A 25,960-nucleotide genomic window follows, 5' to 3' on the forward strand; every position below is an offset into this window, starting at 1 on the left:
TCAATCCAGGTGGAAATGATTGTGGCGCTTTTGTGCGAGATTAAGTTCGCATGTGATACGCGTTAAGTTCGCATTCTGCCGCCTCCTCCCGTCAAGGCAAAAAGTCTTGCACCAGAGCACGCACGAAGCCTCCGCGTTGACGTCGTTCCCCTCGCTCTCCGCCGCGATGCTGGAAATCCGAGAGCTGAGGCCGCTTCTGGCCATCCTCAATGTGCGTACCTCGCAGTCAGCAGTCTCGCTCGTTTCGTATTGGCTTCAGGATCCTCGTAGACAGGAGAACGACTGCACTGTTGCTGAGTTCTTTCAGTTGATAGAAACGAGCGCTAAAAATGAGCAAATGCGGCCTCTAACGACGTGTATTTGACACTCAATCGCTCTACAGGAGGACGATAAACCGTTGGAGCAGGTAGCCAGCATGTTCCTGCGCACCTTCACCAAGAACGACCACTTCAAAGTGGGCTGCACTATCTGCATCCTGCTTCAGGACAATCTGCTCACCAGCTCACAGGTTCGTCCAAGGTTTCTACTGTTTTAAACATGTTTATTATACTAGCGGAAGGCTGATACTCGTTGTATGTTGCAGCGTATCGTGAGCTTCTCGATCTTGAGCGATCTGTACCGCAATGAAGGCGCCACAACGAACCCGTTCCTGCCCGTATTCCTGGACGCATTGGAGAAAGGCAGCGATCTATGCGAGAAGAAGTTCATCGTACACTTGCTGTCACCTCCAAGCGCTCGCGAGGTACGCAAAACATTAAAGTGGAGTAAGGAAGATGCCTATATTAACTGTGAATTATTTCATACAGTCGAGCAAGAAGACAGCAAAGCAGATGATGGCAGAGCTCCGAGCGAACCCGTCACAACCGGTTCAATTCGACGTGGAGGCCATGAGGAACAGCTACCTGGAGCGCACCCCATCCGTGCCACAATTCCGAGCAGCAGGTATCCGCAACGTGGTGACAGACACAGAGTTCGACCTGCAGGAACACGTGAACAATGGCGCCAATCTACAGGTACCTCCCAATGAGGTCAGTTCGTTGAACTTGCCGTGTTTTGAAGCGCTGTCGCTGGAAGAGATGAGCTTGCTGAGCGACGCGGAGACATCGTCCGGTACCCCCGCCGCTACGTCAAGTTCTGCTGCGAGCGCGTCGTCCACAGGATCACTGTCACTGCTGAGCTTTGAGCCGACATTTATGCGTCTGCCTCCGCCGATTCTAGAGCCAGATATGACCGAGTTGATTTGGTTGAACCCAGACTACTGCCCCACTGTGTTGTGGGACTCTACGATGCTGGACTCGGCACACGGGATCGCTCTGCGGGAGCTTATGCTGCGTGCATTTCAGAAACCGCTAGTGCCGTCGCTGCAGCAGAAGGTGCTGGCGGAGCTTGAAGCGGATCCAAAGCTCGTGTATCACTGCTCGTTGACACCTCAGCGGTTGCCGGATCTAGTGGAGAACAACCCGATGCTGGCCATCGATTGCCTGCTGAAGCTCATGTCTTCCAACCAGATCACAGAATATCTGTCAGCGCTAGTGAACATGGATATGTCTCTACACTCGATGGAGGTCGTGAATCGCCTGACGACGGCCGTGGATTTGCCCACCGAGTTCATCCACCTGTACATTTCCAACTGCATTTCGTCGTGCGAGAACATCAAGGACAAGTACATGCAGAACCGTCTGGTGCGTCTGGTATGTGTCTTCCTGCAGTCGCTGATCCGCAACAAGATCATTAACGTGCAGGTACGTCCCAGTGATGGTTTTATTAGTGCTGTTTGTCTCTAACTCTGTTTTTTTTTATCAGGACTTGATCATTGAGGTGCAGGCTTTTTGTATCGAGTTTAGTCGTATCCGCGAAGCAGCTGGACTGTTCCGCTTACTGAAGACGCTGGAGTAATAGGCTCAGGTGCCAGCGACACAGAAAGCAAGTCTCATGCAGCTTACAACATGAAAAAAATGAAAAAGAATGCGAAACAGGCTGATGCAGCTTATGGTGCGTGGGCCTCGTACAGTAAAAGTCTATTCGCCCACTCAAGCTCGGTGTAGGTCTCTCGATTGTTCTCTCCCTCGTGCCTGTTGTGGTTTAAAACAGCGGGATCCCCGCACAGAAGCGCATCAAGTCGCGTGTCAGGAGTCCTTCGATGTCGTGTGAGTCAGTCTGCGTAGCAGATTAGCGGTAAGTACAGTCATAGCCATCAACACTTGCAGTTTTACCTCGTCTTCCCATCTCTTGGTCATCAAGTTCCATTGGTATGTGCGGAGACCAGAAACCTACAAGGTAAAGTGGTTGTTAGCACGGAGTTAGGACCAAAACGAGCGTGAATTCTCTTACCGGAGATAAAAACTCGATCTGCTGCTTGGAAGACAGCACCTTGATCACGAACTCCTTGGAATTGGTGCGGATGACGAGCTCTCCATCTATTCCAGTGGTTAACAGCAATAGATAATTCAATACAGACCCAAGGCACGAAAATCCCATCAAGTCACGCACTGCCATCACGTTGGAGCTGGAAATCATCATTGATCGGAGGGTGGAGCGGCTCCACCGCAGCTTGCACACGGTCCAGGAACTCCGTTGACAGTGTTGTAAACCTGTCCAGTAGCTTCATAATCAGAGATGTTCATTGAAAGTTGTTTCCTTGTTGCCACTCACTTGTCCTTGGGCAGTTTGGGCTTCAGACGGCGACGACGTGTACCTCCAGCGGCCGGGATTGTGATCTTCTCACGTGTCTGCGCCAACCGGCAGACACGGAATCTAAGCGCAACCACACATATACATTGTTGTTATTGAGCGAACACTCGCAGAAGCTATCAGCGTGTCAGTACCGAGAGCCGCACGTCGCCACTAGAGCTCGTCGCAGCATTTTATGCCAAGAATTGCCAAATGGCGACTAAGTACGCCTTAAGTACGCAATTATCACTTCAATTCAAAAGTTACTGTATCATCAGGTTCTGCACGACCTCCATGGCTCTTGTAGAGCTTCTTGCGTCCACGGCGATACGGTGTTGGTCTTCTCTCGAGTAAATAATCCTTCTCACGTATTCAGTGGAAATTGACGGGTCATCCGCTCAACAGTGTAGCGGGGAGATGGTTTCGAAGTCTCCGTAGGCATCTTGCTTGTCACGGCTGGAGAGTTCGCTGCTTGGTTGATGTGGCTGGGCCTGAATTTGGAGGTGTCGCTGTTGAGCTGGAGCCACCGTCTCGCATCATCTTACGCGCCTGTCGAAGGAGATATCCTTTGCGGTTGTGCTCCTTCTTCTCCGTGTTCGACGCCGAGAATCCCTTCGGATACACTGCAACGTACAGGTTAAACGCACGCAGCATTAAAGGATATAGAGCGGTTTGTGTGCACCTGGTTGCATGCGATCGGTAGTCTGGGTGGTCGTGCTTGGTGGGTTGAGTACCGGCCAATCCTGTGAACCTTGAGCTCGTTCAAGCTCACTGTTCTGACTGGGGTTTCGACTGCGTGGAAGGTTGACCTCTGGAGTCTGGAATCGCTCATTAATATGTTGGAGAGGGGATTTCGGTGCAGCTTGGCGCTTGCTTTCCTTGTCGTCACGTCCAAGGACGGCAACTGGATACGGAGGCAAGAATGGTGACCCACTGTGCGAGTCTTCCCATGTGGGTGGCAGCATTCGTGCGCCGTGTTGTCCTGGAAGTCGGAGTGGGAAGCGATTGTATCCGCACCACATTTCGACCGCGTTTTGAGTGTCTGAGCTAGGTCCAGGATGCACCTGCACTAAACCAGAAGGCAACATGACTACGTGCGGGTAGTACGGGCTCCAAATGTCTGGATTGACAGTGCAGGCATCCGTTCTGGTATCAATTCCGGTCTGCGCAGGCAGTGGCCTAAGTCCGTGCATGACGAAGCCCACAGTCTCCGGTCGAGGCCACCGCACTTCGCCTGTGTAGCTATGCAGGTAGTAAACCAAGTTGTGCTGTCGATCGTGGAACAATTGCCATCCAAATGCGTCATTTTCACGCGACCTAGTAGCGAAGATGTTAAGTGGCTATGACACTGATAACGGAGCCCATAGAAGTCGGTGGAAGCTCAAAGCAACGTTATCGCAATGCGGATGACCTCAGGACGCAGTCAGCTAACTCTCTTTACCACTACGTACCCAGATCGAGAGCGAACAGGCTTCATATTGGCCATCTCCGCGTGTGTCTTGAGTTTGTGCTTTTTCTTTTTGGTGCTTGGGTTTCTTATTTGCCTTTGACAGGCAACTTTGTCAAATGACGTGCGTATCAAACCTGCAAGTTGAAGTGGCATACAAACCCATAGATAGAGGGTTTGCCGCGAAAGGACGTTCAAACTGGGGCAAACATCAAAGGCAACATGCCAACATCGTCGGCAAGCGGCACTGTTGCCTCCATCCGCAGCGACCGAAGCAGACCGGGGTCGAGTGTAACTAGCCATGGTGCTAAGGAGGAGGATCATTTTGATGAGAATGAAGGTCGTGATCTGACCAAGACAGTGAAGCTGGCGACGGTGACGTCGACGGATCGATCGACTTACCACGGAGAAGTCAACGGTGGTGCGTGTTTACTTGCCATTGCTACGTTAGACACTTGCTAACTGGGTTGTTATGTTTCAGACGGTGTTCCTGATGGCCTGGGGGTTCTGCTCTCGGTGTTTGGATCGACGTATTCCGGTGCGATGAAGAATGGCAAGAAGAATGGCGAAGGAGTGGAGTTGCAGACGAACGGAGCCACTTACTCTGGAGAGTTTCACGACGGCGTAGCGAGTGGATACGGCGTTTACGTTGGAATACTAGGGGACAAGTACATCGGGCAGTGGGTAGACGGCTCTCGCCATGGCGTTGGTGTGAGCGTGGACGCAGAAGCTGTCATGACCGCAGCACATTTCAACATGGACGAACCGGAGCTCGCAAGCGCAGTGAGTTTATCATGGGAAGCAGACGTGCAGCTCCATGTTCTCCGTGCTGTTCTCGCCGAGAACGCAGCGATACGTAACCAAGAAATCGCTAGACAACGTCACGTTGATGCTGTCGTCCAGGAAATGACGACCATCGGTAAGCTCTACGTGTTGTTGTGCCGCTATAGCAGATCGCTCTCCCTTCTCACCGAAGTTTCTTTCGCGGCGTCGTAGGATTTGAGACTTTCAACACAACCGAGGAAATCGAAGCGTTCGAGGCGAAAGATGAGCTGGAAACTGTGGAGTTTATTCGTGACCAAAGCAAACAGATGCACGAGGTCAACGCTGTCGCCGGCGAGCTCAAGTTCACGGAGGCGCAGCTTACACAGCGCCAAAAGGAGCTACGAGCCGAGATCACCGCCAAGCGGCAGGAATTATCGTTAGTAGCCAAGTATTGCGCGCTTGCCGAGACACGCGAGGCCCAGGTACGAGAGGCAGAGCGCACACTGGCCACCTTGCAGCGGCAGCTGGATGTGCTCAACAGTGAAAGTGCTTGAATGCTACGTACTTACAAATTTAAGCCAATGAAGAAGCAGTAAGACTCGTTTTAGCCAATGAAAAAGGGTATAAGCTCGGTGAGATAACGGTCACAAGAAACGGCAGTCTTCAATTCGTCGCCAGTAGCACGGACCCCTGGACCTCGAAGCTCGACGTGTGTCAAGCTGTAGACTGCGATTTTCTCTTCGTTCTCATCGATTCCAGCGACTTAAGAGCCATGGCAAAAGTACAGGAGCGTCTCGCTGTGCTCAGCATGAACGTACGTGGCTGTAGAGCTCTTTGAAGTGGCCGAATCTGATCTCACGAGGTGTATGGGTACATTTATTTCAGATCTTCTGCCGCCCTGAAGGCATTCACAGCGGTCAGTGGTTCAAAACTGGTGACTACAAAGACTTGAGAGTGGCACTGCTTCTCCGTAAAATGGCCAAATTCGACGTGGTGATCCTCCAGGAGATGTTCGAGGCCGGACCAAGACAGAGGCGCTTCGTGCGCGAAGCCTACGCCATGGGCTTTCGCTACCACTGCGGCTCGGTATGGCCGCGACTTCTGGACTCCCGCCTTATTGATGGCGGACTGCTGATTCTCAGTCGCTACCCGATCGTTGAGCGCGACCAGCTTGCGTACTCGCAAGGCTCCGGCAGCGACGGGATCTGTGCCAAGGGCGTGCTCTACGCTCGCATCCAGCTATCGCCGGATCTCTCGGACTCACTCCACGTGTTCACTACACACACGCAAGCAGGTGACAACTACAAGGACTACAGTATTCGTCTCGCTCAGCTTCAAGAGATGCACCGCTTTATTGCCAGAACGATCCGAGACGACCCTGGAGTACCTGTCCTCATCACAGGCGACTTCAACCTGGACGCTCGACATGATTTAGTGCATGACTCGCAGACTGGGTTGGCCATATCTACTCGATGTCGAGAGAGCAAAGTGTATCAGCAACTTGTGGCAGACTTTGAGCGTGTGGTGCGTGAGGCGAGGTTGAACTTCGCGAGGGAAGCGGGAAAAACTGTCGATGCAGACAACACAGCAGACCCTCTCATCATCGACCTTATGAAGCGTTGTGATACTACCAAGCTCGGCGAAGAGATCCACCCGATCACTAATGGTGACGGACACTCTCTACTTTTCCACAAGACGGACCCACTCTCTTTGGAGAAGGATGGCAAGTGTATCGACTACATGTTCTTCTTCCCAGGCGTCAATGACCAGACATCAGTCTCTGCCACTACTAGTACTGACAGTACGAACGATGGAGACGATGATGACAATGCAAGTGTGGAGTCTGTAGTATCACCACGTTTCCGATTGACTTTAGTGGACGAGGGCACAACAGTGGACCATTGCTCCGTGACAGAGCTCACTGAAAACGACTACGGTGATCAATCCCAACAAAGTCTTCATCGACAGTTGCCGATAACGCATTTGTCCGATCACTACGGACTGCGTGCCATTTTTTTGCTGGAAACCACGAGTCTGGAGCATCCAGACGGGACTCCAGTATCGACGAACGAGTCACTTGCTTCCATACTGCAGCTCTACTTCCCTCAACACGCGTTTGCCCAACAACCACGACGGCTTTGGAAGTGGAAACTTGCATTCGCGTTGCTCGCAATCGTTGCCTCTGCTGGTGGCGTCACTCTCGTACTCGTGCGCACCGTGCTCAATCTTGTATTGAAGTAATTGAACACCAGTGTATGCTTTAATAGAAAACAACGTGCAAAACTTGAAAGAACATATTTATAAATGAAGGTACCAGCGTGACAGTTAACTGCGAACGCTCTAGCGCGAGCAACAGATCAGTCGTCGGTCTCTCCTCTGCTTCTATCGCTGCGTAGTCTACTTAAGCGAAAGACTTCTCGAAGTACGCGATCAAGTGCTGTGCCACTGCGAACGAGAACACGAGCTTGGGGCCAACGACTGACAGCTTCGGGATCAGACCCTTGAACAGAGCGCCAGGGCCCTCAGTCTTCAGCAGGTTGCGCACGACCGTCATGCCGCTCTCGGGCGAGTCGAACGGACGCGACTGGATGCGTGTCTTGATCACATCAAGCGGTTGCGCCACTGCAAAAACACAAAAATACCGTCAGCAAACATACAGAAACTGTCACGAAAAGTAATATACCGGTAACATACCGATGATACTGGCGGAGGCACCAGAGATGGACGCCACGAAGTTCTGGAAGAAGGTGGCGCTGTTGAAGTCCTCGAGCTGGAAGAGATACTCCTTGGCGAGGGCCGAACCACCGAACAGAGCGAACGAGCCGGGCGCGTTACGCGCAGCCGTCCAGCCGGCGCCACGGTACAGAGCGAAGCCCTCCGTCTTGAAGATGTGGGCCACGCCCTTGCCGGCAATGGCGGCCGGGTTGGTCTGTGCGCGGATCTTGAGCACATCCAGCGGCAGGAGAGCGATTTCGCCAATGCCGATGAGGCTGCCGGCCGTGGCGTGCATCATGGTCTTGGCATTACGCTCGCCGAACGTGTGCTCGAAGAAGGAAGCGTGGTTCTTACTCATGTAGTCCTTGACCACGGGCTGACCGCCGAACTTGTAGATACGCTGCGAGACCTTGTAGCCAGCAGCGAAACCCAGACCGGGGAACAGCGAGCGGTAGCGCGCGAACACAGGCTTTTCGTATGCGTCGCGGAAGATGACCTTGTTGAGGCCAGCCATACCGTGCATAGGCTCCTTGTTGGTCATGAGACGCTTAGCGATCGTGTCCACGGGGTGGAAGATCATAAGCTCGCAGAGACCAGAGCACGTAGAGCCCAGTAGACGCGCTGCCACAACGCCACCGGTAGTGGCCTTCTTATCGTTAGCAATAGCTACCATTGCTGCTGAAGATGCGGGTCTGGAGATCTCTGTAGGACGAGGGAAGAGCGAGAATGACGATCCGGGTGTGTGGTCCCCGAGGGTATCTGTAGGTTTGGCCGTGACGGCGCCGTGTATCGTCCAATACACGACGTTTACTGAAGTTGAAGTTTGAAACATCGTTACTGCTCCCGTCTTGCTGATGAGTTTTACCTTAACTTTTTTCAGACGGGATCAGGAGTGTGTCTTGGACGACCGATTAGTCGGGTGTATTAGAACAAAACCAGTAATTCGACTGAATTGCAAGCACATCATTCACGCAAGACTGAAGCATGAGGCAAAGCATGGGCCACCAACGGATTGAGTGAGTCGCTCACTGAGGATAATAACGCGAGCTCTACATATATCGGGAACTTGCAAGTCGGTTAGGTTGCAGCGGAGACTATGCAGCGTTGCAGACGTCTATTGCTCATTCCGTCACTTGCTGCGTACCAAGGTGAAGCCGGGACAGGCGGAACCCGCGCGACTAGTTACCGAGCCACCGCAATACGCCGGGCATGAACAAGCTCTTCACCAATATGATAACCACTTATGGGACCATATCTGCGCTTCTCTCGGTCCCACCACCGCAGTAGCAGCATTGCAACTCCGGTTATTTGCATGGCATGCAGCTAGTATTGCAGATCCAGTGCGAACGTAGCGAATGCTGTACGTGTCTTTTTGCCTCTCGCGGCACTGGTGCTGCTTGGCGCGTCTGAAGATACCATACATGGGCTGCTTGGATTGTGCTCATTCTGCTTGGGTTGGTGTCGAGAAACGCAGCGCCGATTGCAACTGTGGTCTGGCTGGATCTGTTGTTTCTGCTTGGAGCCGCAACTCCTTCAGTCCAAGCAACACTTGAACCAAGTCGAGTCAAGGGCCTCGACTCAACGTCCGATAGACACGTGCGTTTGTGTCACCTTCTTTGGCGCATCTACAGTAGATTCTACTACGTAGTAATATGCTGTGTTCAGATGCGTGTAGTCAGTCTGTTATAGTCTGCTTACTGGAGACAGTGCACGAGCTTACTGTTCAACACGCAGTACAACACACAGTCGGTAGTCGATAGCGCCCTTTAGTGCATCTGAGTGTTCATTCAGCCGCACAAGCTTGATCTCTGGTGCAAATACGTTGTCAAACCAAGACAAAAAAGTAGTTTGTAAGCGGGGCTAGCTCGTGTACTATTAGAAAGCTTGGCTTCGCTCGTGCTATTTCTTCGGTTTACGCGCTGGTTTACTCATCTGCCCGTACTTCTCCAACCGCGCCATCGTCTTCTCGTGCAACCGCAGTTGCATCTCCTCCACCTCCGACATATCCGAGCGCTTCGAAAGTGCCTCCGCCAGTTCTCGCTGCTTCTCGCGCTTATAGGCCTCCGGCTCCTGACTGTCGTAAGCAGGCATGGAGGTAAATCTCGCCTTGGCTTGTTCAGCCAGTAATACAACATCCTCTCCATCTACTTCCATTCGAAGCTCATCCAGACCCTGTCAACACCAAAACAGTAGGTAAGTAAGAGCTTCAAGGTTCAGACCAGTAATCTCATGCCAATTATACACACTCTCAAAGCTTTCCGTGATGAAATGGGGCCTTGAAGGCAAATTCCTGTATCTGGATCAAAGAACGCTGCGTGGACTTTACAATGGATGAAGCCTTCGCAGAAGAAATCGCTGTCGTCAAAGTCGAGCTCCAGCATCGCGTGGGGACACCTGTCCAAACAGAGCGTCAGACAGCAATGAAAACACTAGAGTAAGGACAAGCACACACCTGTTGATAAAGGCTCGAGGTTGTTGCGTCTTCTCGTTGTAAAACACGAATCCGGTTGTCAGCAGGTCTCGTCGACGACGAGGCTTCGTGTCGGTCTTTGGTGTCGCTTCCTTCGGCTCTGGAGGGTGTAACGGAAACTTGAGGCCTTTGCCCTGCAGGTTTCGTAGCTCCTGCAGCGAGCACAACACGCGACGGCCGGTCGAGGCAGTCGAGAACACACGTCCACTTCGACGCAGGAACATGGTCGCCGTCGAGCGCATCGTAACTGTCTAAACTTTTGATTCAAAAGTGATAGAAATGGACATTTTCTATTGGTCAATCAGTGCGACCACCGAAACAAAACTTCATGTTGACTTTTCAACTTGATAATTGCATTGTTCTGACACGATGCACATGTTTATATTTTGTTCTATCGACTATATTCACGCTAATGATGCCGCCGCGAGAGCGCTGTCCGTCGTGACAGGGGCGGAATCGTTCTCTCCGGTCTTGACGGAGAACACGGGGGTCGGTACGCGCTGGTGCATGGAAATCTGCTGCGCGTAGGCAAAGTACGTCTTCACGTGGGTCTTGTACTCGGTGACAGAGCGCTGCACTATGGCGCAGGGCACAGCGTCCACCCAAGAAGGCGCTTGTCTTCCTCGCTGCTTACGCTTGGTCATTTGTGTGTAGCGAGCAACGATCTGATGGAGCGGGACGTCGAAGGCATCCCAGTTAACAGTGCTGCCTGTACGCACGAGTCCGGGGATCTCGAACAGCCGCGAGGCCTCAGCGCCCATAAGAGCCTCGTCCGACTTGGCGCACAGCACTAGGCGGTTGCCCGGATACGTCAAGTACAGCAAGATGTGGTAGTAGCAGTACCGCACGTCGCGATTCCAGTGCAGGAAGAGCCGCTTGACGTGCATCGCAAGCAAGTCCGTGAGCTGCAGCTGCAACGAGACTGAAAGGCCCATAAAGTTCTTGAGTAGGAAGAGCTCCGTTGCCTTTAGAATCTCGAAATGCTCCGAGTCCAAGAGGCACGAGAACACGTAGCGTAGCGTCTCGATGTCAGCGCACGCTTGTTCCTGCTGTGGCTGGTTGTGAGGGTTCGACGTTTCCATAGTGGAGAGAACCAGGAAGTCTTGAGCTGCTGGCTCATTGGCAAAGAAGGACGGGAATTCCAACATCAACTTCTCCAGATACTGCAGACACAGACTGACGTGGTGTGGAAGCATGTAGTTGGTGGATCGCAGAATCGCCATGAGGTATTCGTGGATGAATCCGACGTTCTCGTGCATCATGGCTGTCACCTGAACGGCAAAGTACGCAGTAGGCGTGTTGACTTCCTCCAGCGCTCCGTCCATGAGTGAAAACGAGTCGCGGAAGGGTTGCTTCTCAGTTGCAGAGGCAGTTTCGTTGTCGACTTTCTCGTCAACTGTGTCTTGCCACTTGGGCTCGCGTTGCTGGAGCTCCGTTTCAAATAAATTCTTCGTCACTTCTAGTGTTGCGTCCTTCAGTAATTCGGCGCCGGGGATGCATTTCCAATTGGTGCGTCCCAGAACTTGCCGGCCTGTGAGCTGCTCGAAGATCTGTGCGAGTACCAACATGCAGCCGTCAGTGTCAACCATTAGCTGGTTGAGTATTTGCGAAGAAGGAGCCCAGCGTTCTTCACGGTTCATTGTCGCCAGCAGGTTCTGGCATTGCGGGTACATACTCAAATGCCAGTTGTATGGCGTGAGTCGCAGCTTGTCATCGTATAGAGATCTGCCGCGTCCACGGGAATTCACAAACGAGAACGACATCGAATGTGTGCTGCTGAAAGCAGTTGATGGCACCAGGTTACTCAAGCTGTCGAGAATGTGGCTACGAAGCCGTGGGACGCGCATGTAGCTTGTGGCCACGAGAGCAGATAAGAGCTCTTGGTGCTGATCGAACGGGTTGAATTCCGTGTGGCTGCCACTGGAATCGATGGGACCGTGCACCGTCTCAAAGGCATATTGTAGTGTCGACTGGTGCAACTCCAAGAAGTGGTGCACAGAGTCACAGAGTCGTACATTGCGGTCTTGGCCGCGCTTACTCTTTTTCGGTTGACCAGACAAGTTTGACGACGACCGGTTTCCACTCTTTGCATTGGTGGAGACGCGTGACCGTCGCGATTGGCGAGATAGCCGTTTAGACAGTCGGGACATACCGTGTCGCGCTTCTTCTGTGGGCTTGTGGTTCTTGCAGCCTCCGTGGCCAACCGCCACCAACAGAGCGTCGAACTCCTGTCGTCTGATCACCAATGCTAGCAGAGTCAATGCCGCCTGCTCCAGTTGAAGCTTCTTCTCGTTCGCAGCCGCGATGGCAACGTCCCTTGAGTGGGCCATCGTATGTCTTAAGGATGGCTCGGGAGCTGCGCCATCAGCAAGCACGTCTAGGATCTGCATGCAGCATTTCCACAGCTGTAGCATGGCCTTAGCGGCTGTTTCCAGAGGCACCGGCTTGGCTGAGCGCCGTCCGATGGAACTAGCAAAGCCGTCCGTGTCGTCCTCCGTGAGGATAATGACGAGCTTATCAAGCGTCTTGGTGCTGAAGTCTCCTCTCCAGCGGAGGGTGGTTCTAGAGCTGTTGAGCGACGGCTCTGGTCCTTTGTGACTCGCGCGGTATTCGCCAGTGGTTAGCGCATTCGTCTGCTCCACAAGCGCTCGCAGTTGCCGGAAGAAGGCGGGAGGCATGAGAACCGTGTGCGGAATCCCGTCACTATCGGTCTTGAGCGGGAAGACGCGCGTGTTAGTAGCCCCGCGGAAGCCGCCGCTGCTGCGTGAGGACGACGAGGACGTGGAGCATGTAGACGACGTGTTGGTTGTAGACGAAATGGAGCCGCGCTGCCGCTTCGAGGATGTGTCGTCGGTTGCCGCTTTGCTGTTGCTGCGTTGAAAAGGCCGCAGCAGTCGCGCCACCGCGCGCGAGACCCTGCCACGCGCCATATCTATCTATTGCCAAGAGCGGCGATTGGTAAAAGTCACCTGTGGCCTAGAGCGCAGATTCGGTACTGAGGCAAGTTTGTTGGTGAACCATCGCGGTTATGCATGTGTAACTGTTGCAAAGACCTTCACTCCTACTTCAACCGAGCCCTAAGCGACGCCTCGTCAGATGACTTGATTTCACTATGTGTGCTATGGATACGTCAAACTGCCAAAACGTCGAGCAGACGAGGCGCAACTCGAGGCAACTCGAAGTAACCTCAGGAGTCCGGACAAGAACAGCAAGATGACAACCAGTTGCTAGCAACCGAGAATAATTCTACGGCTTCATTCGCTCTAACACTCGTTGCATTCGACACTGCATTCTCCTCCAGTCACTTATCCTACCAGCGAGCTGTCGCTGCGGAAACACGTGGCGCAAAAGTCATTTAACGTTCAGCGCCGAGCATCGAGATTCGGGGATTTGGCAACAAGCTGCTGCGTTGAGGCAGGCCACGGACGGTAGACAAATGTTCACGTTGCCCGCACTTCCTCCGTACGGGATCCTTACATCTTTGCTGAGTTTTACCGCTCCAGAGCCTTTATCATAACAAAATCACACCATAGAGCAGCACCGTGCGCTCATATATCCGGGACGCTGGGACTGATCAGCGGACGCATTTACTGCTACAAAATGTATGTAGTACAGTCCAGTGCCGAAACGGTTGTATCCAGCGTCGAATTCGTTGTTGATGAGATTGTTGTTGTCATCGTTGTGACGTGGCGCAAACCAAAGCCCGAGATCGCAGGGAGCATGTTTGTTCAGTTGCTGCACAAACGTTGATGCAGGGCAAAGCTGAGCGGATAGCAGGAGAGCAAACAGCAAAAAGTTAGATGTGAGATTCTAGAGCTTGTCCCAGGCTCGAATGATGCTCGACCTCCTTTCGACCACAGCTTTTGGCTTCGGTGGGCATTGCGTTCGCCTTCTTCAGTGAAGTATCCGACGAGATTCAAGTCGTTCAAGTATTACGAACGTGACTGGGTTCAGTTGCAGTGCGATATCAAGTGATCCCGCTGCAGAACGCACTTGATACCGGCCACTACTTCAGAAGTAGTACTTCTTGGTGAAGCAAATGGGTTCAGACGCTTCGATTCTTTCGGCGCTGCTAGCCGCGTGCCATGCATTCGCTGAGCAAGTGCAGGTTGATTTTTTTCGCCTCGCCTCGGATCGCAACTCAGGGATGCGCCTGGCACGACTGAAACGGAGCTATGCGACTTCAAACATCATATCCAGAACGAACTGTTTCGCCGACTGCACCGTGCAGCCACCGATGCCAAGCTGGACAACTCGTTTTGTCTTCGTTTCCATTGGTTCTACTAGTGATGAATCTCACTTGACTCAATTAACTTCACCGTCAAAGCTGAAGCAGCGATCGACTGGTCGCAAACTGAACCAACGAACAGCTCCCATGAAGTAACGCCGTCGTCCGCATTACATGTAGCACTTCGTGGCCGCTCTCGTTGTCGTAGAGTGATGCATCGGGTGTCAGTACACACGAGCAGTGAAAGTCGTCGAGGCAAATTACAGCTTGTTAAAACCGTATTTTGGCAGTTAAATCGTCTTAAAAGTTTTTACCGATGATAAAACCGGCTATTTGAAAGCTAAATGATATTTATTTTCATTAAAATAAATCGGCTTAAAAGTTATGTTGTCATTATGTCATGATATTTGGTAGTTTCTAGTAGACACTTTCAACAATAGTCGGCCGCCGCAATGTCGGCGGTCGTGGACGCTGTCTTCGGCTCGTACGACGTCAAGAACACCAAGCAGTGGCGCGATGAGGACCTGTTGTACCGTGAGCAGCAGAAACAGTGGCGCGAGGACGCCATCCGTCGTGAGACCGAGTGGCGGCGTGCCGATCTGGAACGCGAGCGGCGCGTGGCCAAACTTGAGTCGGAGAAGCGGCTGATCGACGCGCGTCACCAGCAACTGCAGACTGTATCGCAGCTGTCGGCCATGATGGCCTTCTTCTCCATCATGTTCATCCAGGAGATCAAGTCGCTGCAGAGCGACACAAGCCAGCCATTGCTCATCATTTACGGAACTGTTGGCGTGCTCGAGTTCCTGTGTATGCTGCTGTGCACTTTGACATGCACGTTGCTGCTATTGGCGCTCACGAGATTCGTGACCCACACGCTGGATGGGGAGGTGCGGCAACTCTCGGATCGGGAGCTGGACACGGTCTCGCCATTTACCGACTGGTGGACGATCAAGTGCGAGCAGGAGTGGCTACTCGCGTATCAATTGTTCAGGACAGGCGCGTCCTTCTTCTTGGTGGCCGTCGGCTTGGTCAGCTGGATCGTGTTCGTCAGATCCACAGTCGCGTCCGTTGTGGTCTCAGTACTCTGCGTGTGCGGTCTGCTGTACTACAACCTGCGGATCGCCAGTCGGTGGAGATATCTCGTCAAACCATCAAGCAGCAGACGCATGAGTGTCCCGTTGCCGTAGCCGCTGATCCAAATATTTATCGAGGAAACAAAGAAGACCCAGTTTGATGAACATGGCACTTGTTGACGTCGTTTATGGGTTCTCTATGTACTAACGCTCACGTGCACAAGAGTTCGAGGCTCTCGCTTACTTCTTGTTGTTGATCTGGCATCTGTGGTCGCAGTTGTGGGCGCGTGCACCGCAATTTCTCGCCAGGAACAGTGTGCTACCAAAAAGAGATCCCGCCGTGATCGAGCAGTCTGCGATGGGACCCGTGACCACCACGGGGTGTAGCGAATGCCGCAGCGTGTAGAAGGCAAAGCCACCCTGACGGCACTTGAGCGATGCGAAGGAGTGGGTCGGCGGCAGAGCCTCCACCCGCACCGAGATCTTGCCCGTGGCAGCGTCGATGTATGACATTTGACGCAGCTGCAGTGCCTGTTTCGGGTCTGCTACAGTCTTGGCGATCTGCTGCTTCAACGGCTCGCTGGCCTTCACGAGGTGCTCCAATAGATAATCGTAGCTCCAGGCTCCGACCTCGTCCTGACTGCCAGCAACCGTGGCGCTGGGATCCCAGGGACTCTCAATGTTGGCGTCCTTCATCTCGATGTCGTAGCCCATCTCGCGAGCGATCATAATGGCCTTCTTGGCACTACGTACGCCCATGACGTCGTCCACGATATCACGCACGCTGAACTCGTTCTTGTACTGATCCATAAGGTCCTTCATAATAGCTCCAAGATCAGCCTCCGCCGGCTCCGGTAGTGCGAACACAGCGTCGAAAACAGCGTGCAAGAAGCGGCTTCCCGAGTATTCCACCCGCTGGATATCGTCGCCTGTCTGGATGAAGTTTTGGATGGTGTTGAAAATGGGCACACCAATAGCCAGCGTTGCCTCCGGATCGTACGTTAGTTCGTTCTGAATCGCCATCTCCTGCATGGCGTTGTGCTGCTCCGTCGAGGCCGACGACACGTTAATGTTCGACGTCATGACGTGCACCTTGCGCGCCAGCCACTGCGGGTACAAGTCCTTGACGTGATGTGAGCTGTTGGAAACGTCAACGATGAGCCAGTGTGGCAAATGGTCTGCGCAGACGTGATCTAGGAACTTGTTCCGGTCGAACGGCACGAATTCGTCCTGCCGGGCTGCCAAGGCTTCTTCGGTGATGTCACCGTCGACGTCCAGCAGCATCTGCGAGGTGATGTGTGTGCCGATAGCACGCACACGGATGTCCACGTTGAAGCGCTGCTTCAGGTACTCGCGTTGCTGATGGTACTGCTTCAGTAGAGCCACACCGATGCTGTTGGTCTCGTCTTCATCGAACTCGAGACCCATTAGACCGATGGAAAGGGTCTGGTCCGACAGGAAGAACGACGAGTGTACAGCACGCAGCGCAGCGGCCGAGTCCTTGTAGTGTACCACAGCCGAGATATTACGCTCCGAGGATCCCTGTGAGATAGCCAACACGTTGATCTTTGCACGGCCTAGAGCACCGAAGAAACGGGCGCAGACACCGGGAGTCTGGTTCATCTGATCACCTACAGCAGCAATGATACTGATAGGCGCAATGTACTCGGTCTTGTCGATGTGTCCGACGTGGATCTCCTTGAAGAAAGTCTCGTTAATCACCTCCTTGGCGACTTCGGCGCAGTCCATGGGCACAGCGAAGCAGATCGAGTGCTCCGAACTGGCCTGCGCAATGAGCACAACGTTCACCTTGACGCGGTCCAGCGCGCTGAATAGCCGTGAAGACGTGCCGTGCACACCGACCATGCCACTGCCTTCAATGTTAAACAGTGCCAAGTCATCTACAGTGGAGAATCCGCTCACAATGTTGCGAGCTGTGGGAGTTCCGTTCGACATGGTGCGCTTGAGCTCCACCTTCTTGCGGTCTGAGATCTTCGTGCCCGGGTGTTCAGGCTCAAATGTATTTCGGATGTAGATAGGAATGTCCTCCACGATGGCAGGCGCCATAGTCTTCGGGTGGATGACCTTGGCACCGAAGTACGCAAGCTCCATGGCCTCCTGGTACGAGATCTCGGGCAGAATCTGAGACTCTGGCACACGTCGTGGGTCAGCGCTTAATACACCGCTCACATCCGTCCAAATCGTGACGCTGCTGGCGTGTAGCACACGACCACAGATCGAGGCTGTGAAGTCGCTACCGTCACGCTTGAGTGTGGTCATGACGCCCTCGACGGTGCTGCAGATAAAACCAGTGATGACCACGTGCGTGAGCTCATCGCCCTCTCCGTTCTTCAGGATCGCATTAAGCTTCTGTTCTGACAGATCGTACTGCACCACCGGACCGTGCTCGTTGTCCGGCTCGACTGTCAGGAAGTCGCGGGCATCCACGAACTGGAAACGGTGTTTTTTGCCGTCGTCCTGCATCTTCTGGCTTAGTACAGCTGTGAGGATCTTGGCCGACCAGATCTCACCGTGACCTGAGATGAACTCCACCACGTTCTCGTTGTACGCCTGCATGATGGAGATGGAGCGCAGCAGCTCCGAGACGGACTGAAGGTCGCGCTCGATGGCCTTTTCGATGGGCTCACCCACCTCAGCAGGAAGAAGTGTGCTCACCACGTCGTGGTGTTTCTTACGGAGCGTGGCCAGGATTTCGTCGCATTCGGCCGTGCGGCGCTGCTTGGCCAGTTCGAGCAGCGAGATAAGCAGGTCCGTGACCTTGGGTTTGCCACCGATGGCCGACACCACCACAGCCATGCGCGGGGCCTCATTACCCGACACGATGTCCGCCACCTTGGCGAAGCAGTCGGCGCTGCCCACGGACGTGCCGCCGAATTTGTGCACCACGAACTTGTCTGCCATCGTCACCACTTGTCCTCTGCTCCTTGGAGCTTTTCGCGTAATGATTGGGCGCGGCGGCTGAAGCAGGATTGACTGACGTTGTGTATTCTTCATAGTTTATATGGATGGTAAACAAAAATGCATAGAAATATACCTGTGAGAATGCATAACTGCTGCTTGGCATGTATGCGCAAATACGTGGAGCCACAAGAAAAAGCTCCAGAATGGGGAGAGACGGGACTCATTGATTGCTCGAGCGAAAACAATGAACAGCTTGACAATGTATGGTGCTTTGTCTATGGAGTTAATGGCGGCGCTTCGACTGTTGACCTCCTTGCTGTAGCTGTGGGTGATCCGGGTGCGTGTGACTCCGGAAACCTCCAGAGATATCTCCATCGACTGGCAACGCGCAGCTCCAAGTACGCGAGCGCGAGCACACAGAGCGCCGTCATACAGGATGCGGCTGCTACCCATTCGCCAAAGACTGCCCAGCCTAGTAGTGCCACCTGCGTGAGGAATAATGACAGCCCACTTCGGAAGAGACGGTAAGCCATGATCCATTCGCGTTCGCATTTGCTGAGCCACCAGCCGTAGAAAGGTGAAACCACGTCCAGTTCTAACGATGATAGCGCGTGTACCTCGCCCTCTAGCGTATGCGTCACGAACCGCGTGAGTGCCAGCAGCAGCGCCATGCACGTCAGCATGCACATCAACATGCATATAAACTGCAGCACCAACAGTGACAACAACAGCTGCATCAGTCTATGTACTGTGGCAATTTCAGAAAAGCAAACTGCCTCGCCACATTCCGCTCGTCCTGGTTCCTCACCTCTAAGCAGCACACGGCGCCGTACAGGATCATAACTGGCTGGCTTGTGGCGTCCGCTATCTGCACCTCCACGATCGTAGACATTGTAAAGCCTGCGAGCAGCGCTGACATCTGCGAGACGGTCACGAGCTGTCGATGCCGCGCGTCGATAATGCGCTTCTCGTTCTCGAGCTTTACCACCCGTCGCTCTCGCTCCAGATCGGCGCGCCGCCATTCATATTCGCGCTGTATAGAGTCCTCGCGCCACTGCTTTTCCTGCTCGCGGTGTAGCAGGTCCTCGTCACGCCATTGCTTGGCGTTCTTGACGTCGTACGAGCCGAAGACGGCGTCCACAACGGCGCCCACCGCCGCCATGTCGTTAAATGTTGTTACAATGGTCGCTATGATCCCTCGATACTGTGACGTAATTCAAAAACTCAGTTTTGACCAATAACGGTGTGTGAAAGTAGGGACCGTTATCAGATCTGAGCTTGCCTTCAACTTGATGACAACCATCCTCACGGAGGTGATCACAACGTTGAAAGGCAAGTTGCCGTCTGGTACTTGAATTTATCGACTCGACATGTTTTCCACTCAATGCCGCACTAGTATTCACTCTTCCAGCTGCAGTCTTGTTACACTAACTCGGTGTAGCGCCAAAATTATTTCCGCCGTCGGATCGAACCGAAATCGATCCAGCACGGCGCGGCCGCTCAAAAACCAATTATGCTTGTCAAAGTGATTGACCACTGAAGAGCGATATGCTATGGCAATTAGCTCTAGCAACGCCATGCATGACTAGAGAAACCTAATGCGCGAATATGCTGGCAATGACACCTGCTGCAACGACCGTGGGCCCATCTTTTTCTCGCTTTCCGTCGCTTCACGGCACCGAGAACACGGCAAAACCGGTAACCAGTATCACAGGCATCGTGTACGAATCAGTGCATACAAACTTCAAGCTAAAATGACACCGACCCGACCCAAGAAACCGAGCACAGACAGACCCGCCAGAGCCGAAGAAGGGAGGAAGCCGCAGCCCCAGTTCAGTTCCAGCCGCCGGAGCCGCAGACACAAGCGACGGATCGCCACGATGGCCAAGAAGCGTCGCGCGTCCACGGCTTCCACCAAAAAGGCGTCGCCTGCCGCCGCCGCGATGAGCTCCTCGCCCTTCCCGTACCCTTCTCCGGCGACGCCCAGTCGCTCACGCCGCTTCAACTTGCCGCGCGTGCATACATCACGCTCGGGCGTAGCTGCCAGCACGCGCTCGCAGCTCAGCGTGACGCAGCTGCCTGTGCTGTCGCCTCCACTCAAGAAGCGCGTCACGTCGCGACGCAGCGCCAAAGCTGTCAAGCTCCAGTTGCCTGACGACGACACAGATGAAGACGAGAATGATTGCAGTAGGACCAACTGCTGCAACCTCATCAGCGACACCGAGACAGAGGACGACGACGAAAAGCTGCTGCTCATCAAACCCGACCCGTATCTGCCCGAGTCCTATCAACGTCGAGCCACTGTGTTACAACACGCAGGGAGCTTCTACGACGCCATGCTCACTCGAGTACGAGGCTGATTTCTAGCTTAGAAAGTTGAACAAGAGACTTACGTATTGTGTCTGTACACTACAGGCGCGTGTCCACAACAATCACAGCGAGTTCATCGCGTTGCAGGCACTCGAGTTCGACAAGCAGTTCTACCTCTGGACCAGAGCTGGACGTGTCGGATGTGCAGGCAAAACTACACTCACAGGCCCATTCCCGAGCGCTGAGAAGGTCACACTCGAGTTCTGCACCTTGTTCGCGTCCAATACCAACTGCGAATGGGAGGAGCGTCACGCACTGCGGTACCAAGAAGGCAGCTACACGTGGATTGAGCTGGACTATTCAACTGGAACGCCTTATTCCGAGTCGCTGACGTCGGCATTGGCGGACAACCAAGGAGAAATGGACAATGCAGACAGTTTCCGAGACTTTGATCTGGTGCCGACGACGTCTCCGCCACTCCCGATGGCTACATCTAGCACTCGTAAGCGACGTCGAGCTGGCATGTGGACGACGTACTCCACTGCGACTTCAACTTCGACAACTGCAACGTCCAGCACGAGCGTACGGCGATCATTGAGCAACCAGTTCGACTGGCTGTATGCAGGTTCAGATGGAGACACTGCCGGTGCTTCTACCGAGACTTCCACGTGTGCATGTGCCACTGCGCCGCCATCGCGATTGCCTACCGAGGTGCAGGACTTTTTGACGCTCGTTGCTGACCACACAGAGCTGTCGTATGCTTATACAGTCACTGACGAGCTATTGGGGGATGCTATCATGAAGCTGCCGCTCGGGCGTCTGTCCAAGACGACCATTAAACGGGTATGTTGAAGTTGAAGTGGTAACTTGTGTGATACAGATTATGCTAATGTGAATGCTGCATTATTGACAGGGATACGAGACGCTGGAGGAGATTTATGAAGCGCTACGCACTCGACAGACGTCCCGAGCGCGGCTATCGAACCTTAGCAGCCACTTCTACTCACTGATTCCGCATCACTCGCGTCTGGAAGTCATTGATACGATGGTAAAACTAGGCAAGAAGGTCCAGCTGATGGCTGAAGTTGGAGCTAGTGTCCGTGGAATGGCTCACGAGCCTGTGGCACGGCGGTGTGCGTCGAGAAACTACTTGGATGAGTGTTACGATTTGTTAGAGTGCGAGCTCCAACCTGTGAAGAGCTCGGATCCCGATTTTGCGCTAATTCAGACGTATATCCGCAACTCTAATTGCTGCGGGCGGAAGCAAGACCGATTGCAGTTGCTGTCGGTCTTTCGTGTTGAGAAGCCCGAGCAGGAGACACGCTTTGAGCCTTTCCGCACATTTACCAACCGACGGGTAAGGCGTTGAGTTGTTTTGTACTGTGTTGTTTTTTTTTTCTATGTTTTATCAAGCCTGTGGACGCTAACCGCTTCTGCGCGGTTTGCTCCGTTGCCATAGATTCTCTGGCATGGCAGCCACTTGGCAAACTGGCTGGGCATCTTGTCGGAAGGGCTGCGCATCGCACCACCCGAGGTCGCGTCGAATGGACGGACGTTTGGTAAAGGATTGTACTTCACGGATAAGGTGACGAAAGCGCAGGCGTATTGCCACTGCAGACCTACGAACGGCCACAATCAGTGTGTGTTCGCGTTGAGTGAAGTGGCGTTAGGTGAGAGCAAGGAGATGCTCAATTCGGATGACAATGCCAAGCAGTTTGTACACACAGGAGCTGGTGGGCGTGCTAAGGGAGCCTACTACCACAGCTGTAAGGGCGTTGGGTCGTGTCGCCCAGACTCAGCGGGAGAAGTTGCGGATGTTCACGGAGCCATTTGGCCCGTAGGGAAACCAGTTCAGCCGGAGGAGCGAACGGGACTGCATCACAGCGAGTATATCATCTACAACCCCAGCCAGACTCGGATGCGCTACGTCGTGCTCGCAAGGAGTCCTTACTAACAAGCACAAACCAAACACGCATGAAGCGTGCGGATGCGTGTGCTTAGACTTCGGCCTTCCTCTTCTGTTGTTCCTCGGTATACGCAGACAAAAACTGCTTGTCAGGAGAGTCCACGGCGCTGTGTAGTGTTGTTTACAGTAGTTGGACGTAAAATACATTAGTGCGTATGTTAACCTTCCAGTACAACATATCCGGAGTGTGCAGGTAGTTGAAAACAGAGCTGCAAGAATCATGTTCCAAGTTACAAAGCTCACAGGTTGTTGTTCGCTCCTTACTGCGACTTCTTGGCACGTGCCGTGATGGCGTTCAGGCGCTCAACGAGGGGCGGGTGGCTGTAGTGGTAGGCACTGTACAGCACGTCCGGGTTCATGTTGGACAGGTTCTCGATCGCAAGCTTAGTGAGTCCGGATTTGAGCGCGACGTCATGGCCAAGGTCCACCGCAAACGCATCTGCTTGGAACTCGTTTTTACGAGTGTTCAATGTGATCAAGAAGGACAGTACGTGCTCCACTGGAGCCCACATGGTCTGCGAAAAGAGTAGGAAGCCGATGATCACAGGCTTGGACGAGTCTCCTGCGAATCCGAAGCTTGCGAACAGCTCAGCATCATTCATGCAGAGTCCGAACACGTAGAAGGAAGCCAAGATGTACACTTGCTGGATCACAAAGCCCTGCGCAGTGTGCCAGAGCTTCCAGTGTCCAAGTTCGTGGCCCAGTATAGCAACGATCTCGTCGTGCGTCGCCTGCTCCAATAGCGTATCGAACAATACAATGCGCTTGCTCTTAAACAGTCCGAAGAAATAGGCATTGCTGTGACTGGAGCGCTTGGAGCCGTCCGTGACGAAGAGCTTGGTCAGCGGGAAGTTGAGGCTCGCAGCCAGCGCTTCGATGCGCGTACGGAGCTCGCCCTCTTCTAGTGGCGTGAACTTGTTGAACAGCGGCATGATGAGCACTGGATAGAGCGTCATCATGACGACGGAGAAGACAAAGAGGAACGCCCAGACGTACATGTAGAAGTACTCCCCTCCCCATCGGATGACGTAGATCAACGCAGCTGTGACGGGGAATCCGATGACAATAAACAGCCCGAAGCTCTTGATCTTGTCCATGAAGAACAGTCCCAGTGTCTGCTTATTAAAGCCGTGACGAGCTTCTACCACAAATGTCGAGTAAAGTCCGAAGGGGATGCCCACGAGCGTGTCCCGGATGGTCGTGAGTGTCAGTAGCATTAGCGCTCGGTAGATCTCATTGTCGGCGTCCAGGCCCAAAGACAGCAGTGCCTTGCCGCTCATGGTCCACATGAAGGGCAGATAGCCCAGCAGCAAGAAAGCTGAGGCCTCCAACTGGTTGTAGACGCCGTGCACAAAGCCGAACGTGCTCTTGTCCAGTCCGTAGGCGCGACTTTTGTCGAATTTGGCTTGGATCGCAGCCAGCAGCGTCGTCTCCTCCTCCTCCTGCGTTTCCGATTCCTCTTTCTTATCATCTTCTGATTCCTTCTCGTCCTTCTTCATGCGGTAGCTGCCGAGACCCTCGATCGCCTCCGCCAATGGCTTCGGGAACCGCTTGTCATGCAACTTACGGTGCTGACGGATGTCCAGATACGTCTCAAACAGATAGACAACGGTCATAAAGACCAGAGCGCCTAGGAAATAGGGCACGGGGCTGGCGCTGGGCCTCCATCCGGGCTCCGTGAAGTACGGCGCCTGCCACCAAGAAAGCTCTACCATCGTACGTGGCAAAATGGGTAATGGATCGGCAAAAATGGGTAGGAAATGAAAATGGACAACTCAGCTCGTTTTGTGTATTGTTCCCTATTTCAGGTACCCATTTAGCCAATCAAAATCAGCTTTTGGAAAAGGCAAGTAGAAAAAGCTCTATGGCGGGACAATGGCGAGCTTTGCCGCTGGTTTTCTCGACTTATAGCGGCGATGGCGCGACACTGCAGGTCTCACCGGATGCGCGAGATGCTCTGCTTTCGATTCATGCCTCAAAAATGAGTATTATGGGCGTATTCGGCCCTCCAGCGAGTGGTAAACGGCTGCTTCTCCACACGTTGCTACAGCCCCAAGAGGTGGACTTTTCTGCTACGCCCGAGAACGAAAAGAACGTGTTGCTGTGGCTGTGGCTGCCTCAAGACGAAAATACAAAGACCGGAGACAAAACTCGCATCGTTCTGGCTGCTGGAGCTGCGCTAGAGACTGAGAACGGACAACAAACCGAGAACCAGAAGCTGGCGTTGCTCTTGCTGCTCTCGTCCGCCCTACTGTACAACGTAAATGGAGAAATCAACGCGGAGGCTGTAGAAAGGCTGCAGTGGGTCGAGAAGGTGGCCCAAGTGCTAAGAATCAAAGCTATGCAGGACGAAGAGGCTGTGGGTGAGGAGATCCACAGCGAAATCACCTTATGGAGACGCTAACAGCTGACTATATTGATGTTCTTGTGACTACAGCTAGTGAATTTCATGAACATGCGCCCAAATTCATCTGGTTGGCCAGGAATTTCAAGATCAAGTGGCTCAAAGATGCACAGGGACAGAAGTTGACACCCACGCAGTATTTCGAGCAGGGTTTGGCCCCCGAAGGAGGCTACGGAGACGCCGCAACCAAGAGAAACATGTTGCGTATGTACCTGGAGTCGTACTTTCCAGTGAGAGATTGCGTGGCGCTGAGTCGTGCAGTGGAGGGCAATGGGACGGAAGTTGTGCCTCCCGAGACGCCACGCAGTGAGCTGCGCACGCAGTTTGTCGAGGCTGTTGACGAGTTATACGCGGACTATTTGTCAGATAAAGCCCAAAAGCTACCGGCGAAGCAATTGATGGGCCACGAGTTGCGCTCAGAACAATTTGTAGCCGTGCTGGACGCGTACGTGGATGCAATCAATACCGGGCAGCTTCCAACGATGCAGAAGGCGTCATACACACTCTTGGAGCAGGAGGTCACAGAGGCAATTGAAGTCGCCAGACAGAGTTATACGAAGGAGATGCAAGCGGTGACGAAGGATAAGGATGGTGAAAAGACTCTCAGCGAGCGAGCTCTGTTTGTCGCTCATGTTCGTGGTGTTCAGGCAGCTATGGCGCATCTTCGTGAAGTGCGTTCAAAGCTCCCAGAGAGGCTACGAAAGACTTTGTTCATGGACAATTTAGTTAGTTGGGAAGCACAGATGAAGAGTGATTTTGTGGAGAGTTTAGAGCGCAACACCAAGCTGTCAACAGACATCTGCACTAAGGTCCTTGAGCATGTTCTCCCGCAGAACCTCGAAGCCATGGCTGCAGAACTGGCTGAAAGATCACGAGAGGAATTTTCCGATGGCTTGGTGCGGCTACTGACACAGTACAAGTCGGATCTACGGAGCGCATTGGACCAGTACATGCAACAAAGTAGCGGGCCAGCTGTGGATTCTTGTCTAG

General features: G+C 53.4%; 15 protein-coding genes across 19 annotated transcripts in view; 7 read left to right on the forward strand and 8 right to left on the reverse strand.

Moving 5' to 3' along the window:
- The first annotated feature begins 40 nt into the window (after positions 1-40).
- PPTG_09021 lies at positions 41-2,707 on the forward strand. Of its 2 annotated transcripts, XM_008903864.1 has the most exons (5): positions 41-211; positions 383-508; positions 584-742; positions 807-1,742; positions 1,804-2,707. In XM_008903864.1, exons 1-5 carry the CDS (start codon positions 167-169, stop codon positions 1,894-1,896), a joined length of 1,359 nt encoding a protein of 452 aa, XP_008902112.1. In that variant the 5' UTR covers positions 41-166; the 3' UTR covers positions 1,897-2,707. The 2 variants fall into 2 exon arrangements, with proteins under 2 accessions (XP_008902112.1, XP_008902113.1); XM_008903865.1 differs by having other exon boundaries at positions 41-508.
- On the reverse strand, positions 1,679-2,884 carry PPTG_09022. 2 transcript variants are annotated; one of them, XM_008903867.1, is made up of 6 exons: positions 2,826-2,884; positions 2,653-2,754; positions 2,491-2,591; positions 2,332-2,417; positions 2,214-2,270; positions 1,679-2,157 (listed from the first exon to the last, which is right to left on the reverse strand). In XM_008903867.1, the coding sequence occupies exons 1-6, from the start codon at positions 2,861-2,863 to the stop codon at positions 2,083-2,085; spliced, it is 459 nt and encodes a 152-aa protein (XP_008902115.1). In that variant the 5' UTR covers positions 2,864-2,884; the 3' UTR covers positions 1,679-2,082. The 2 variants fall into 2 exon arrangements, with proteins under 2 accessions (XP_008902115.1, XP_008902114.1); XM_008903866.1 differs by having other exon boundaries at positions 1,679-2,270.
- Positions 2,885-2,919: 35 nt separating this feature from the next.
- Positions 2,920-5,543, forward strand: PPTG_09024. 2 transcript variants are annotated; one of them, XM_008903869.1, is made up of 3 exons: positions 2,920-4,538; positions 4,599-5,036; positions 5,114-5,543. In XM_008903869.1, exons 1-3 carry the CDS (start codon positions 4,340-4,342, stop codon positions 5,434-5,436), a joined length of 960 nt encoding a protein of 319 aa, XP_008902117.1. In that variant the 5' UTR covers positions 2,920-4,339; the 3' UTR covers positions 5,437-5,543. The 2 variants fall into 2 exon arrangements, with proteins under 2 accessions (XP_008902117.1, XP_008902118.1); XM_008903870.1 differs by having other exon boundaries at positions 4,599-5,543.
- PPTG_09023 (hypothetical protein) lies at positions 2,982-4,156 on the reverse strand (the record flags this gene model as incomplete). The annotated part of the gene is made up of 3 exons (XM_008903868.1): positions 2,982-3,293; positions 3,353-3,987; positions 4,122-4,156. 3 exons carry the CDS (start codon positions 4,154-4,156, stop codon positions 3,121-3,123), a joined length of 843 nt encoding a protein of 280 aa, XP_008902116.1. The 3' UTR covers positions 2,982-3,120.
- Positions 5,544-5,551: 8 nt separating the features above from the next.
- On the forward strand, positions 5,552-7,312 carry PPTG_09025 (hypothetical protein). Its single transcript, XM_008903871.1, has 2 exons — positions 5,552-5,696; positions 5,768-7,312. The coding sequence occupies exons 1-2, from the start codon at positions 5,655-5,657 to the stop codon at positions 7,121-7,123; spliced, it is 1,398 nt and encodes a 465-aa protein (XP_008902119.1). The 5' UTR covers positions 5,552-5,654; the 3' UTR covers positions 7,124-7,312.
- On the reverse strand, positions 7,139-8,394 carry PPTG_09026 (hypothetical protein). Its single transcript, XM_008903872.1, has 2 exons — positions 7,577-8,394; positions 7,139-7,504 (listed from the first exon to the last, which is right to left on the reverse strand). The coding sequence occupies exons 1-2, from the start codon at positions 8,268-8,270 to the stop codon at positions 7,284-7,286; spliced, it is 915 nt and encodes a 304-aa protein (XP_008902120.1). The 5' UTR covers positions 8,271-8,394; the 3' UTR covers positions 7,139-7,283.
- Positions 8,395-9,440: 1,046 nt separating this feature from the next.
- PPTG_09027 (hypothetical protein) lies at positions 9,441-10,329 on the reverse strand. The gene is made up of 3 exons (XM_008903873.1): positions 10,050-10,329; positions 9,844-9,991; positions 9,441-9,769 (listed from the first exon to the last, which is right to left on the reverse strand). The coding sequence occupies exons 1-3, from the start codon at positions 10,307-10,309 to the stop codon at positions 9,497-9,499; spliced, it is 681 nt and encodes a 226-aa protein (XP_008902121.1). The 5' UTR covers positions 10,310-10,329; the 3' UTR covers positions 9,441-9,496.
- Positions 10,330-10,361: 32 nt separating this feature from the next.
- PPTG_09028 (hypothetical protein) lies at positions 10,362-13,059 on the reverse strand. The gene has a single exon (XM_008903874.1). The coding sequence runs from the start codon at positions 12,995-12,997 to the stop codon at positions 10,472-10,474; it is 2,526 nt and encodes an 841-aa protein (XP_008902122.1). The 5' UTR covers positions 12,998-13,059; the 3' UTR covers positions 10,362-10,471.
- Positions 13,060-13,971: 912 nt separating this feature from the next.
- Positions 13,972-14,671, forward strand: PPTG_22449 (hypothetical protein). The gene has a single exon (XM_008904297.1). The coding sequence runs from the start codon at positions 14,107-14,109 to the stop codon at positions 14,449-14,451; it is 345 nt and encodes a 114-aa protein (XP_008902545.1). The 5' UTR covers positions 13,972-14,106; the 3' UTR covers positions 14,452-14,671.
- A 10-nt stretch (positions 14,672-14,681) lies between these two features.
- Positions 14,682-18,443, forward strand: PPTG_09029 (hypothetical protein). Its single transcript, XM_008903875.1, has one exon. The coding sequence runs from the start codon at positions 14,748-14,750 to the stop codon at positions 15,480-15,482; it is 735 nt and encodes a 244-aa protein (XP_008902123.1). The 5' UTR covers positions 14,682-14,747; the 3' UTR covers positions 15,483-18,443.
- PPTG_09030 (hypothetical protein) lies at positions 15,522-18,326 on the reverse strand. The gene has a single exon (XM_008903876.1). The coding sequence runs from the start codon at positions 18,288-18,290 to the stop codon at positions 15,609-15,611; it is 2,682 nt and encodes an 893-aa protein (XP_008902124.1). The 5' UTR covers positions 18,291-18,326; the 3' UTR covers positions 15,522-15,608.
- A 122-nt stretch (positions 18,444-18,565) lies between the features above and the next one.
- Positions 18,566-19,452, reverse strand: PPTG_09031 (hypothetical protein; the record flags this gene model as incomplete). Its single annotated transcript, XM_008903877.1, has 2 exons — positions 18,566-18,994; positions 19,099-19,452. The coding sequence occupies 2 exons, from the start codon at positions 19,450-19,452 to the stop codon at positions 18,566-18,568; spliced, it is 783 nt and encodes a 260-aa protein (XP_008902125.1).
- A 380-nt stretch (positions 19,453-19,832) lies between these two features.
- PPTG_09032 lies at positions 19,833-22,933 on the forward strand. Of its 2 annotated transcripts, XM_008903878.1 has the most exons (4): positions 19,833-20,638; positions 20,706-21,443; positions 21,514-21,957; positions 22,060-22,933. In XM_008903878.1, exons 1-4 carry the CDS (start codon positions 19,889-19,891, stop codon positions 22,552-22,554), a joined length of 2,427 nt encoding a protein of 808 aa, XP_008902126.1. In that variant the 5' UTR covers positions 19,833-19,888; the 3' UTR covers positions 22,555-22,933. The 2 variants fall into 2 exon arrangements, with proteins under 2 accessions (XP_008902126.1, XP_008902127.1); XM_008903879.1 differs by having other exon boundaries at positions 21,514-22,933.
- On the reverse strand, positions 22,461-24,309 carry PPTG_09033 (hypothetical protein). Its single transcript, XM_008903880.1, has one exon. It carries the CDS (start codon positions 24,279-24,281, stop codon positions 22,827-22,829), a length of 1,455 nt encoding a protein of 484 aa, XP_008902128.1. The 5' UTR covers positions 24,282-24,309; the 3' UTR covers positions 22,461-22,826.
- A 121-nt stretch (positions 24,310-24,430) lies between these two features.
- PPTG_09034 (hypothetical protein) overlaps positions 24,431-25,960 on the forward strand; it is a gene marked incomplete at both ends in the record, with an annotated part of 1,694 nt that continues 164 nt past the window's right edge. The window contains 2 exons of the mRNA XM_008903881.1: positions 24,431-24,929; positions 25,004-25,958. Coding sequence (XP_008902129.1) covers positions 24,431-24,929; positions 25,004-25,958 — 1,454 coding nt within the window. The remainder of the gene's footprint in view (positions 24,930-25,003; positions 25,959-25,960) is intronic.

This window comes from Phytophthora parasitica (genome assembly GCF_000247585.1).
Source record: "Phytophthora parasitica INRA-310 unplaced genomic scaffold supercont2.17, whole genome shotgun sequence".
Classification (NCBI taxonomy): domain Eukaryota; phylum Oomycota; class Peronosporomycetes; order Peronosporales; family Peronosporaceae; genus Phytophthora; species Phytophthora nicotianae.